Source organism: Carassius carassius, chromosome 31 (assembly GCF_963082965.1).
Source record: "Carassius carassius chromosome 31, fCarCar2.1, whole genome shotgun sequence".
NCBI lineage: Eukaryota > Metazoa > Chordata > Actinopteri > Cypriniformes > Cyprinidae > Carassius > Carassius carassius.
In genome coordinates, this window is record NC_081785.1 from 2,687,301 (window position 1) to 2,701,228 (window position 13,928).

At 35.1% G+C, this 13,928-nt stretch overlaps 1 protein-coding gene across 2 annotated transcripts in view; it reads left to right on the forward strand.

Moving 5' to 3' along the window:
• The first annotated feature begins 1,568 nt into the window (after positions 1-1,568).
• LOC132111333 (A-kinase anchor protein 6-like) overlaps positions 1,569-13,928 on the forward strand; it is a 117,218-nt gene continuing 104,858 nt past the window's right edge. For both annotated transcript variants that reach the window (XM_059518540.1, XM_059518542.1), the window contains exons 1-2: positions 1,569-1,808; positions 12,882-13,254. In XM_059518540.1, coding sequence (XP_059374523.1) covers positions 12,925-13,254 — 330 coding nt within the window. In that variant the 5' untranslated portion in view covers positions 1,569-1,808; positions 12,882-12,924. The remainder of the gene's footprint in view (positions 1,809-12,881; positions 13,255-13,928) is intronic.

Genomic DNA, 13,928 nt, shown 5'->3' on the forward strand with positions numbered 1-13,928 from the left:
AGAAAGATCTACCGCAGCATCATCTGCAGTGACATAAGGGCAGTTTTTCAATGAAAACAAAAATAAAAGAGTTGACATTGTAGCTCCAGGGCCGTTATATTGTTCTCTGTGTGTCAAAACAATATTTATTATTTATTATTTATTTATGCATTTAGCAGACGCTTTTATCCAAAGCGACTTACAGTGCATTCAGGCTATCAATTTTTACCTATCATGTGTTCCCGGGGAATCGAACCCCCAACCTTGAAAACACAACCGCTTGATAACACAATGCTCTACCAGTTGAACTACAATAAATGAAAGGCCCAGTGGGTGGTCTTAGCTGAAAAGTTACTTTCATTTATTAATTTCTGTAGTAGACTATTTTATTTTTTATTTCTTTAATTAATGTATTCGTGTTTTTGAAGTGAAGACTGCATTAGAAAAGAAATTAACTAATTTCAAAAGTTTAATTTCTTCGTACATTTTTAATATCTTCTGATTCTTTTTGTCCATAACATTTCTGTAGTGAACATTGAGTCCCTTATAATTTAGGGTTAGGTTAGTCATGATCAGTGAAAATACATCCTTTTGTCAGCTGATTGATTATCTTGTATCGATCGATTAATCAGAACAGATGAATTAATATTTTTAGCACAACTTTGTCGCCATCCAGTGGTTTCATAAACTAACGCTGACACACATTAGTTTGAGGATGCGCTTTAATTTTTCTGTGACGAATTTTGTATTCTGAACATTTTACTCCAAAATAAAAAGTCCATCCCAGAGTCAAAAGTAAACAAAATGTATATAATATATTTTTATTCTTATTACATTTATTATATATTATGTATAAACGTCGCTCTGACTGGCTGATTACACGGTAAGAGCGATAAAGCCCGCCCATAAAGTTTGTTTTTAATAGGTGAGTCTCGAAACAAGTAAATTTATGCTGCACCTGCCACCATCAATACTCACCTGTGCCGTGTTTAAATTGAAAATTAAATTAGTGTTTACCCAGGATTTAGTGTCTAATGATGTGAAAACTAATAATAATAATAATAATAATAATAGTACAAACGTTAATGGCAGTAAGCAATAATAATAATAATAATAATAATAAAAGCAAAATATTCTTGTTGTATTATTTCGGTTATTTTATTTAGTGTTGAAATGTCACATGTTATGCATACATTTGGTGATATTTTGGCTATAAAACAATAATATAAAACAACAAATAATATTAATAGCAATATTAAATATAATTTTCATATTTATTGTGTAAAGTGCCTTTAAATGTTCAAATATTGAATATAATCACGTGATACCAACCCTGTACCATGGTTTTGCCCAGTATTTTTTGTAAAGAGAGAGAGAGAGAGAGAGAGAGAGAAAAGTCTATTTTGAGAGAGATCAGAAGAAATAAGTGAGATTTTAATATTTTCAAAGAAACAATTCTATATATATATTTTAAATGACTTTGTTACAATATACTGTACAAAGTCTGTGTATGTTCCTGTAAAAGGACGTCCTTTTTTCTGATGTAGTGCATCTGCTTTCACAGTTCTGCTTCCTCTCTCATCTGTAGCCACACCCACCGGGGGCCCCACAGTGGGAGCACCACCCCTTCCAGCCAATGGCAGTGCAGCACGGCCACTCCATCACTCCTCAGTTTCCAAGGTAACTGGGCTGCTCTCCTGAAAGGCGCTACATCATCAGCATCCGTCCAGCGAGGACTGCTCGAGGCAGGCAGCCCTGCAGTGGATCGGCTAGCAGGCACCTCCCTCACACACCGCACTGGATGGAAAAATGGAGTAGATAGTGTTATGGTAAGTACCCGGCTTCTGTCTTCTGCCGCTATGGGCTGATGTCTTCTTATTTATAATATTAAAAGCAGGGGACATTTGAATATGGATATGATGCTAGAAAGAGGTTTTACTCCATCTGAAGGCAAACTGTGGAGAGAGACAGCATCGTTGAACTGGCTTGCATAGGAAAGACCTGACGCATGCACAAATAGTATTCACAAGGGGGGCAAAATATACAGCGAAGACTGGAGGGGGGTTGTTTTCTTTTAGCACTATTGGTATTTCTTTCTGTAAGGTCGGGAATGTGAGAGTGTCAGTGTTTATTCTCCACCCTCATTACACTCAAACATGGGCCAGTGTTTTCAGTTTAATAGCCCTTCATGTTTGTTTGTCTTAAGCACGTTTCTAGGTGAATGGCTTTACTGATGAATTTCCATGTTTATGGTGGTGCAGGTTGGGTGGAGGGGATGCAGGATGCAGGGTTTAACTGTGCATGTGGTCCGGCGGGCACGCCTGTGTCATTGCTTGGTCATGGTTCTCTCCCCTATAGATGATGCCTCGTCACCTTGTGCCCAAACACACCCTGCAAGGGTGGTGTTTCTGACAGATGCTCTGAGATATTAGAATGGATTTGCTTTCTTCTTGATAAGACCACATATGTGTGTCCTAAGGAGTGGTTATGCACCACAGGCTTAGAATTAGCATTCATGTTTAACTTGGTGGAAAGAGGAATTTAACTTTAAATGGAACAGCAAACATGCTATAGTATATCAAGTACTCTTAATTTAACAATATACATAAATATATATATAAAAATAAAATTGTATATATATATATATATATATATACTATTTTATGTCAGCTAGTTGCCAAAGCAACAATTCACAATTAAAACATTAATAAAAACTGTATTGACTATATATATAAAATAAAAAAACCGCAAAATGTACTTACATTTTATAAAATAATTGAACTAAAGCTAAAGATAAAAAAATATTCAAAATATTAATAAACTATATAAATATAAGCTGATTAAAATACTCTAATAATATCTCAAATTTAGTATGTCATCTATTTTAATATCTAATAGCATGTCAATAACACTAATAGAATGGACTGTTTTATTGTATTAAGCATTATCCATCTCTATTTAGTTTATTATCTATTACTATTTAGTTTATTATGTGTTCAGTATTTCAATAGTTATTTGCAAATATGTGTTTATAAATTATTTTACCCCAATGAAAGAATAACCAAATATAATAAAATGTTAATAATTAAGAATAATTTAGCTTCTTGCTAGCTTCTTAAAGCATTTAAGTAATTTCTGACCTTTAGATGATTGAAATGAAAATTTATATATATATATATATATATATATATATATATATATATATATATATATATATATATATATATATATATTATTATTATTATTATTTTCCAAAACAAAAGTTTATGTTGATCAAACCAATAATTTACCAGTCAGTTTTGATATAATAAATAATTCAACGTACTATATTTCCGGTTTATGTACTGTATATATGATTGTGTAGGTGTAGAATTGGTAGGTAGTATAGTACATTATATTTAAGTGGTTAAACAACTGAAAGGGAAAAATTACTTTAATAAATGCACAAGATATAATGGATTTGATTTTGTTGAAGTCTTGGCTTTTTATTATTTTCTCTGTGATCCACCTCTGTGATCCACCCCTCCCTCTCCCATGAGATCCCTGTTTTATTATGGTGATGAGGGTTTGTGCTTAAGCAGGGTTAGAAGGCAGGGGTTGGGTGGAGTGTGGACGCTTCTTTTCCACAGCATTGACCCGTTATATAGACCCAAAATATTCTGTGTAGCTGTCTGCTTTTGCAAGTCCTGAACACAAAAATGCTTTCTAAGCTTGCTAAGACGGGGGCCAGATGACACAGAATACTATTGTTGGGTGAGGTCTGTGATCTTGAGAGCTGAGGGTACAGCTAAGGCTTTTAGCAATGCATAACCATGCTGAATATGTTGTAGAGTTTAGTAAACTTGTGCAAGGTAGCATGCAGTGTCTGTAAACGCCCTGATACTGTAAAGTGTAAAATAAGCTTTTTAAGTGCTGAGCCCAAATGCAATTTATGCCTGATGTGAATTACACGGTTCGAATGCATTTGAAAGCTGTTGTAAATAATGATATATTATTGGCTTTTTCTATCTTGGTAATTTCCCATTTAGACACAGTGTGCAGTCAGTCTGTCTCTATATCATGTCTGCACACTTATGTCATCATTCAAACATAATGAGAGCAGCTGCCATCTATCATCACCACCCAGAGTGTGGCAGCAGCCGCTCGGGTAATTATTCTCTGTGAGCTTAGAAATATATATTTAATAATGCTTTAAAAAATGCGTGTTGAATTTCTCACTCTCAATGTTGTTAAATGTTTCAATAATAATAATGATGAATGAAAAACTGTACTGAATCCAAATCATCGATTTATTCTTCTCAATAATGCTGTGATATTAACAAGGTTTTATTTTATTTTAATATGTGTTTAAAGGAATAGTGAATACCTAAAAAATGAATATAGTTAAAGTACCAGATTGATAAGCAGTATCGGTAAGAGTATTAATACCATTAAAACCTTAACGATACTGTTACAGTTCCTCCAAAGAAGGCTATGAAGACAATCCCCAAGATATCTTTCATTGTAATCCACACGAATACAGGAAAGGAAATAACTCTGGGTAGCAATAACACAAAACAATAATCGACAGTTAACTGAACAGAAAGGAGACTTAAAATAGGGCAGGCTGATGAGGGGCAAACAGGTGATGGGAGTTACTTAGTCAGCTCTTTAGGTAACTAACAATGACTAAAGAGCTAACTAACTCAAGAGCTAAACTGAACAGGAACACAACCATATAAGGCAAAACAGGAACAGGCAGACGTAACACTAAAGTTCATACTCCTAACAGATACACATCCCCAGTTAATATCGAGAAATATTACTACAATTTAAAAAAATGATATAATTTAAAATGTATTTTATTCCTGTGATGCAAAGCTGAATTTTCAGCATCATTAGTCCAGTCTTCAGTGTCACATGATCCTTCAGAAATCATTCTTATATACTGATTTATTATCAATGGTGGAAACAGTTGTGCTGCGTAATATTATTTTGGAACCTGTGATATGTTTTTCAGGATTCTTTGATGAATAAAAAGGTAAAAATAACAACATTTATTCAAAATAGAAATCTAAATAGAAATCAAAATAGAAATTCACTCAACTGTTGCAGATTTCCTTATGTACCAGAGGGGAAGGTTTTTCAGACTCTGAGACTGGATGACATAATAACCTAATAAAAGTTATACAGTACACTAGCATTATAGTGCATAATATAAGTGCACAATATATAGTGTGTATTGTAGAATCTTGGTGGTAAAAGCAAGCACCACTCTTTTTAAATATAAAAATCTAGTCTACTTGTAATTCATGTAAACACATTTCATATAAACTGAAAAAATGTTGTGTAGTATTTATTTTGAAACAATTTTCACTCATTGCAGTACATTTCACAAATAATTACAAAGCGTCGTAAAGCAACACATTGAATTAAGTGTTTTTGATAGGTTAAATATGTGCTAAAGCAGGTTGATTGTGATGGTAAAGTGACTTTTAAATATTGTTTTCCCTTTGCGGGGTGCAGGAGGGTCATGTTGCCATGTCAGTATCATGTAATGAACTTGCAGTAGTAATACACTTTCTGAAAAAATGACCTCAACCTTTAACCTCATTGATGACTGAGGTTAAGGGTTAACAATGTATCGATCAGAAACAGGTCGAAACTGTCCCGTAGCAATGATGGACAGTTAAACAAAGCTTACAAAAAACATTCAGTAGAAATAGGCCCTCGACAGGACTCAATGTGCTTTGACATCATGTCAGATGTCATACAAAATAAAACATTATGGTCAATAGGTCTGTTACCATGGTAAAGAATGGTCTGGCTGTAAGATTGTTTGTTGAGTGAGTGCTTGAGCTACAAAGTCACATTAGTTATTTGCCAGTCAACATCGAGTAGGTAAGGTGAAATTAATATGCTGTATTTTGCCTGTGTTTTGAGCATCCTACAAGCCCACACTGCAATACTGTGGGAGTGTTTGGAGAAAATCTTTTGCTCTTTGGTTTTCTTATGCAGAAATGATGCACTTTAACCATAAGTTTCTCCTTACAAGTAGTCTACTTTTGTCACTTTGTCTTCACATACAGTAAGCATGATAAACAAGGACACATTTACATGTATATTCTAGAGTGAAAATAAAGCTTCTTTATGGAAATGTTAGCCTCACAGGCTCTCCATGACCCTCATATTTATAAATAAAAGCGTGTTTCTGCTGACTCATACATTGCTCTTGGCTCCTTTCAGAAAGTGGATCTGATTCAGTGTAACCCTGAACACATGTAGATGTGTCTTGACTGTGATTTCTTCTGTTATCTTAAGATTCTGGAGGCTTTTTGTCCCAGCAATACTCTTTTACAGTATTGAATATCAGGAAATGTCAAGGCTTTTTGATATATGCTACTAAACTTTTATTTAAAATACTTGATATTCAATCTTTCAACTCACATTTTAGTCTTATGCCTTATAGTTGTGTTTGCCAGAATTCATTATATAAAATTCAGAGCTAATATATTTGTATAGTTTAAGTTTACATGTATTATACTATTTTACATTTGATTTCTGAAGGAATTAGATTATTTATGAAATAATTTGGGCAGGAGAAATTCAACAAAAAATTACATCATTTAAAAAATATATTTTTAGTTTTATAGATTTTATATTTATATTTTATGTAAAAAATTTTTTTACAATTGTATACTTTGAATAAAGTAACTTGAAGAATAAATTAAGATTACTGACAGGAGAAATTGAACAATATATATATATATATATATATATATATATAATTATTTTATTTAATTATACATTATATATTAATCCTCTGTAAAACAATGACTTTAATGAATTATCTATTATCTATGAATAATAGACAAAAATTCCTCTTTCTCCAAAATGGAGGAAGTGGCAGATTTGTGAGGTCATTGCATCAGTATCATGAATTATTGAAGTCCATCTGATCCTTCACAGAAGCAACTGTCTCTGATCTGTGGACATACAGTTCATTGTTCCATTGGATGTGTAAAGCTGTGATTATATCGGTATCTGTGCAGATACTGGACCATTGTACCATGTGCTTCTGGCTGTGTTTTAGGAATTTATATATATATATATATATAATTTTAGGTAAATGTTTTAGAATCTTCTTTAAAATGCCAAATTATCGAATATTAGTTAATTAACATCTGATGCATGAGCACATGAATACAAATGCCTTTTGTCTCTAAGCAGGCAGAGGAAGAAGCAAAGACCAGATGTGAAAAGTATTTTAAATCCACAGCATTTATAAGTTTAATGGTGTCTGAGTGCAAGACTTATTTAGCTGATACATGTTTATACTAAATCTGTTGCTGAAAGCTTAAAAACCGAGCATACACTCTCTCGTCTGACCTCAGCATCTGGTGTTGGTCAAGGTCAGAAGAGAGAGAGTGGATGTGATACAGAGATGTTCTGCCAGAAACGCTGCTGCAGGTGTGCGGCTGTCAAGGGTAATGAACCGTGAGCTGGCAGCATTTCTTCTTCTCTATCATTCCTCCACCAGTCTCATTCATTACTATATAGGCTATTTGTGTTTGGCCAGTATGCAATGACCAGATGACCCTAGCATAGTGGTGGTTAACTTGCCAGAACATCCACACTTTCTTCAGTCAGTGTAAAATGTAGTTGACCTCTCAGTTCCTTCAAAGCAATATTTCACCCCAAAATGACAATTTGCTAAAAAAAAAGAATTACTCACCCTCAGGCTATTTGAAATGTATATGAGTAACATATTTGGAGTAATTTAGCATCAGTTGCTAATCAATGGATCCTCAGCAGTGAATGGGTGCTATCAGAATGAGAGTCCAAAAAGATGTTAAATACATCACAATATTCCACAAGTAATCCACACCACTCCAGTCCATCAGTTAAAGTCCTGTGAAGAGAAGAAACAAATCCATCAATAATGCATTTTTACTTTAAACTGTCACTTCAATACCAGTCCATAATACATAATAATAATGCTTCTTCCAGTTACATAGTCCATCCCCTGTTGCCCTCTTACATCGAAATACACTGACAAATTAGTTTGGAACCGTTTTGGACTGTTTTCTCTTGTAAATGTTGCTTGTCCCAGATGAGTCGTATTTTACCCGGAAGCAATGGTTTGAAGTTTAAAAACTTTTTTTTTTTATCCTACGAATATGCAGCTTTTGACTTCACAAGACATGAACTGATATTGGAGTGAAAGATATAACAAGGACATGTCAGAAAAGTCAAATGGCTTTGTGTGATTATGTACACCTGATTGAGTTTACAAGTCATTTTCAGGTGATCAACCCAGTGATTCTGTTTTACTGTTTTACTGTTTTTTTCTGACATGGTGGTGTCATATCTTTCAATTGGATGTTATAAGTTGCACTGAGTAAATACAGCTGGTTTAATAAATATAAACAAAAACTTTTCAGACTGCAAAGCAACAAAATGTGGCTATTTTAAAGGGGGTGATTCTTTTCTATACCCACTTGTGTCGTGGCAATTTGTAACAGCTTGACACATGAAGGAATAGTTCACCCAAAAATGAACAGTTTGTCATCATTTACTCACCCTAATGGATTTAATGTGATTTAAGACATTTGGGTTTGGAACAACAATTGTATTTTTATTGGGGTTGAACTGTCTTTTTGTTCTCCGTTTAATCTCATGGTTAGTTCTGTTGTGTTGCTCGGCTCGCTCTCATTAGCCTACAGATGGGGTGTCATGTGGAAACGTCCCCTCTATAACTCACATGATGCCAGTCATAGTGAATCACAGCCTGACTGGAAATAGGTTTTAAATGCAGTTAAAGGGTTTAATGTGGGGGTTATGGGATTACTAGAGCCGCACTCTGTAGACACTCAACTCGCCCACACTGCCATCATTCACTCCCAGTGCTGCTCTGTATGTCTCTATCGATTCTAGTTCATCCAGCATGAAATATACAGAGAAATGCCATCTCAGCTAGAGAGAGTTCACAGAGAGTTCTGACCCGCAGCCTCATTCTGATGCTAAATAAAGAACTTAGTCACCCTCTGCATAAAGACTGCTGAGAATATGCACAGTCACCTTCTGATGTTCGGTGACATTGGCTGTGATATTGCTGGAACATTCATAATATCATTATATTATAACATAATTATATATCCTTTAGTCATTAACTACTCTGCATAAAATATGGACTTCTACAAATGGTAAACAAAGTATTTAACATTTACCAGAGAGCTTACATCTATTAATACAAAGAAAAAACCTGTTTAGGCCTATAAATGTTTTAATGCAGTCTTCAGAAAAAAAGGTGCAATCGCTCTCACTTAGGCGGTACCTTTGTACCTTATTTAACCCTAAAAGGTACATATTGGTACCTTAAGGTACATATTAGCACCTAAATAGTATATATTTGGACATTTGAAAAGGTACTTACTGCCCCAGTCACAACTTTTGTATCTTTTTTTTTTCTTGCAGGTTTCTGGAGGTCTACACTTATATCAAATAAAATGAAGGAATCCGTTATGAATTGAATAATTCAGCCGTAGAATGGAAATAAATAAACCACTTTTTAAATGGACAAATTATTAGACAAATTTTAAATGATTAATTTAATTCACGTTTTTGAAGATAGTTAAACAAAGCAGTCTCTACTTCAGTTGCACTTGGGAGAGTGAGTAGCTTTAAAATTGATTCAAAAGCTGATTGGTTCCCCTCCTCAGGTGAACTGTTGAATGGCAAATATTTTAAATGTATTGACAAATGGATAATCAAAAGCATTTGCTTAAAAATAATTAAGAAAAGCAACTGGGAAAATATTATTATTATTATTTTAATGTCATTTGAAAATATTTATTAATTTGTAATTTTATTGTTTTAAAACTTGAATTAGGTGAACGGCTGTCTGTTTTTCATTTTAAAAATGATTTATTAATATTATGGTCAATTAAAGTTTTAACTGTGTATTAATTTGTCAATTTAAATAGTGATTTATTTCCATTTTTATGTCTGAATTATGAAATTGATAACTGAGTACTTCATTTTACTGAATTGCCACTCCTTGTCCCCCATTAACATTTTCATTAAATTGCAAAAATAATGTCTTTTTCAAAACAGGTTTCCCAAACATTTCTTACAGTCTAAAGTGCTGTCATAGAGTAATGCATATGATTTGTCAGGACATCTGTTTCAGTAATAGCCATCAGGTAGTCGTGATAATTGTAATTTTGGAATTTTATAAAAAAAAAAAAAACACAATGTAAAAACATATAAATATGCGTGCGCTATGTCACAATTCATCATAATGCATTGCACATAGTAGTTTATAAGTGCTATTCAGCATTGAAATGTTCACTGTAATTGAAGTGTGACTCTTTTTCTAAGATGCAGCTGGATTTGTGTGTTTCATTGTGATTCCTTTGGGAATCCAGCAGAGGCTGCTGCTCATTTGAGAGGATTTTGTGAAGTCAGCAGAACTGATGGCTGGTTTATAGAGTGCCTGGTATAATAAAAGATTAAAAAAATATAAAAAATAGAAAATTAGCCTGTGTTTTAATCACCCTCAAAGCAGGTGTATGTGACTTTCTTCTTTCAGACAAATCTACCAGAGTTGTATTAATAATTGTTCTCTTTATTCCAAGCCTTTCATCTGGAGTACGCGGGTGTCAACTGCTCAGAAGACGTGAAATAAAGTGCGCACATCCATAATAAAATGTCCCTCACACAGATACGTGGGGGGGGGGGGGGGGTTGGGGGTGAATAAGGGCCCCTTGTAGTGAATACATGCGGAGACAAAACAAAACGCTGTTCATGAATTAGAAGCACAAAACAGGGATTTGTAAAGAAAAATGTTGGAGGATTTCAAGACTGGTTTTCCTTTGCTAAATTAAGGAAACTTTGTTTTCTTTGCTACTGCATTTCTCAGAGGTGCTTGCATGATGCATACGTACTACATCATCCACCTGCATGTCTTGAGAAAAAAAGTGTTCTTGAGGGTGTACTGGATCAGTCTGCAAATAGATATAACACAGAGAATGCAAATGTTTCTTTGTGTGTGTATGTCATGTTTTGAATAAATTATGCATGCATGTGATATGTTAAACATCTGTAAGGCTCTGTATAATTCTGTGTGACACTTTCTTGTATGTTCCCCTGATGCAGATGTGTGCCATTGTATGTCATGTGTCACTGATGCATTTGCTAACAAACATATCTGAAATTATTCTGTCTGCCCTTTCATGTTGAATGTCAACTAATGAATCTGTTAGGATGGCTTCATCCATCCTTTAACAAATACATGCAGATGAGCTGTAAATGCCAGGAAGCCATATTAGCTGAATAATTCAAGGGCTTGCTGTGATGCTGTTGGTGGGATGGCATCACTGGGTGCTGAAGCAGCATATTAACCAGATGCTCAAACTGGATCTGATATTGATTTCCAATCGTTGACTTCCCTGTTGCAGTGGCCCAGATATTCAATGCTGTTTAATGCTGGAGATATGGCTTCATGATGAGCGTCAGTTATTCCAGTACAGAATCATCTTCCTTCCTGTTATTTGTGCAGGGTGGAAATGACCTCAGCTGCTGAGGTAATGAGGCTGTGTATGACTTTAGAAATGACCTCATGGTGCATTATTCATAGGCATTAAGCGTCTGTTAGAGTAGGGAATGCAATAATTACATTAGTAATGAGTTTGCATTGTGGCATTGACTTTAGCACAAGTAGACGCCACTGGCTTTTTCTTCAGCAAATGTGAATAAATGTTTTTGTATAGTACGTGTGTATTGTGTATGCAACATGGACACTATAATAAAGAGTGTTACCTGCCCTTGAGCAAGTGTCACAGTTGGTAAACCGTGATCTCTGGGTTTTGCACTTTGTGGGTGAAGTCTGTGTGTTACGCGTCAGCACTGATTAGTTTATGGGCGTCTCCGTTAATTGTAATCAGCAACAGCTGTCACTCATTACTCATCCCTATATATTGGCTTGTCTAGCATCTTGTGTTCGTGAGAGCGTTGTTTCATGTTTGTATTCGATGTCTGTGTTTCCCTGGAACCCCGTCCACTCTACGCAACCCATCACCAAGCAACACCACTTACCTTCGGCTCGCTTCCCCGCAGTTCCTGTGTCACCCTCTCCTGCTGCCAACTCACCTCCGTCTTCCGGATTCGTCATTCCTCACCACCATCTTGGACTGTGCATTCCTCCCAGCGTTATTTGTGTCTCAGTTTTGTATTGTCTCATTGTCTTCATTAAATCTCATTAATCTCGCACTTGCATCCTGCCACTCCTTCACCCAGTCGTTACAGCAAGGCACTGAACCCCCAACTGCTCACTGGGTGCCGCAGCATAAATGGCTGCCCATTCACGAATGGCTGTGTTCACGGTGTGTGTGTGCGCTTTGGATGGGTTAAAAAAGCAGAGCATGAATTCTGAGTATGGGTCTCCATACTTGACTGAATGTCACTTTCACTTCACTTCACTTTATGACGTTATCAGTGACTCCATCTTTTTAATGAAATGCTCTCTGCAATGCGAATATACTCTGGAGGATTTCAGAATTGTAAGCCCAGCATCTCAAATATGCATTTTGTAGAGTTTTTTTTTTTTTTTTTTTTAAGTCTGGTGATTTGGCATCCATGTCGCTAATACTATTTTCTTCAAAATAGTAAATAATTCCCTAAGATGAGAAATCTCTTTCTTTAAATGCTTTTCTAATGCTTCACCATGACAGCCAATTTACATGCTGTTGTCTTTGACAGTGACTACCATTAGATTTGTATCCCAAATTACCTCTGGCTATCTGATATCTAACTAAGTCTGGCTGCTCTTTTAGTATTAATGGGTGTTTTGCACTTTAACTAATTGGTTTTATAATTTATTTTTTTAAATCTCTCTTTTTTTTTGTCTCCTCTCTGAACAGCTAAACCAAAAGCCCCGTCCTCAGGATCACACTGTGTTTCACCATGAATGTTGCTGTATCACCGATGGCCAGTGAGGCTGGTTCCCCTATGATAACCTCTGTGACTCCCACCCTGGAACCCGGCCCTGATAAACATGATGATCCGTGTGGGCCCAGCGTTAGCGGAGATGGGCCGACTCAGAAACAAGATCCCTACCGCAGGTACCAAAAACCCCCTCCTCTCCACACAGGGGCCGACTGGAAGGTGGTTCTACATCTGCCAGAGATCGAGACCTGGCTGAGGACCACGACGGAGAGAGTCAGAGACCTCACACACTCTGTGCAGCAAGACAGCATTAATAGACATGTGGATGTGCACCTGGTACAACTCAAGGTAAGAGTACAGGAGTGTAGCATTAAAGTAACCGATATTTTGAATGATGCTGAATGTATCTTTGTCCATGGCTAGATGATTAGATTATTTAATATTCACTAAGCCCTCATTTATTTGGTCAAAAATACAGTATATATATATATATATATATATATATATATATAAATTATATATTTGTGGTGCAAAGCAGAATTTTTTGGAGTCTTCAGTGTCACATTGTCCTTCAGCAATCATTATAATAAGTTGTTTTCCTGCTCAAGAAACATTTCTTATTATTATCACTGTTGAAAACCGTTGTGCTGCTTAATATTTTAGTGGAATCAGTGTTAGATTTTATAAACCTAATATAATATAAATCTATTATAACAATCTGATAAAAAAATATATATATATGTAATTTATTAATTAATATGACTTTAAAAGCCATAATGGATCTTTGAGTTCTAGATTAGTTAGATATGATATGTATCAAGAGCTTTTAATTGATTCCTCTACTCGACTCAAACTCTATTTCTGCTAAGAGCACAGCATAGCTTGCTGGAGGATTTGTCAGGTTGCTGGTGCATTAATGGACATGTAAATATGTATTTATTTCCAAAATTGCATTAAGTTTGTCCAGATGTATTTCACACTGCGTGCAAAAATACTTCCTGGGTAATTTCTCATCTTATATT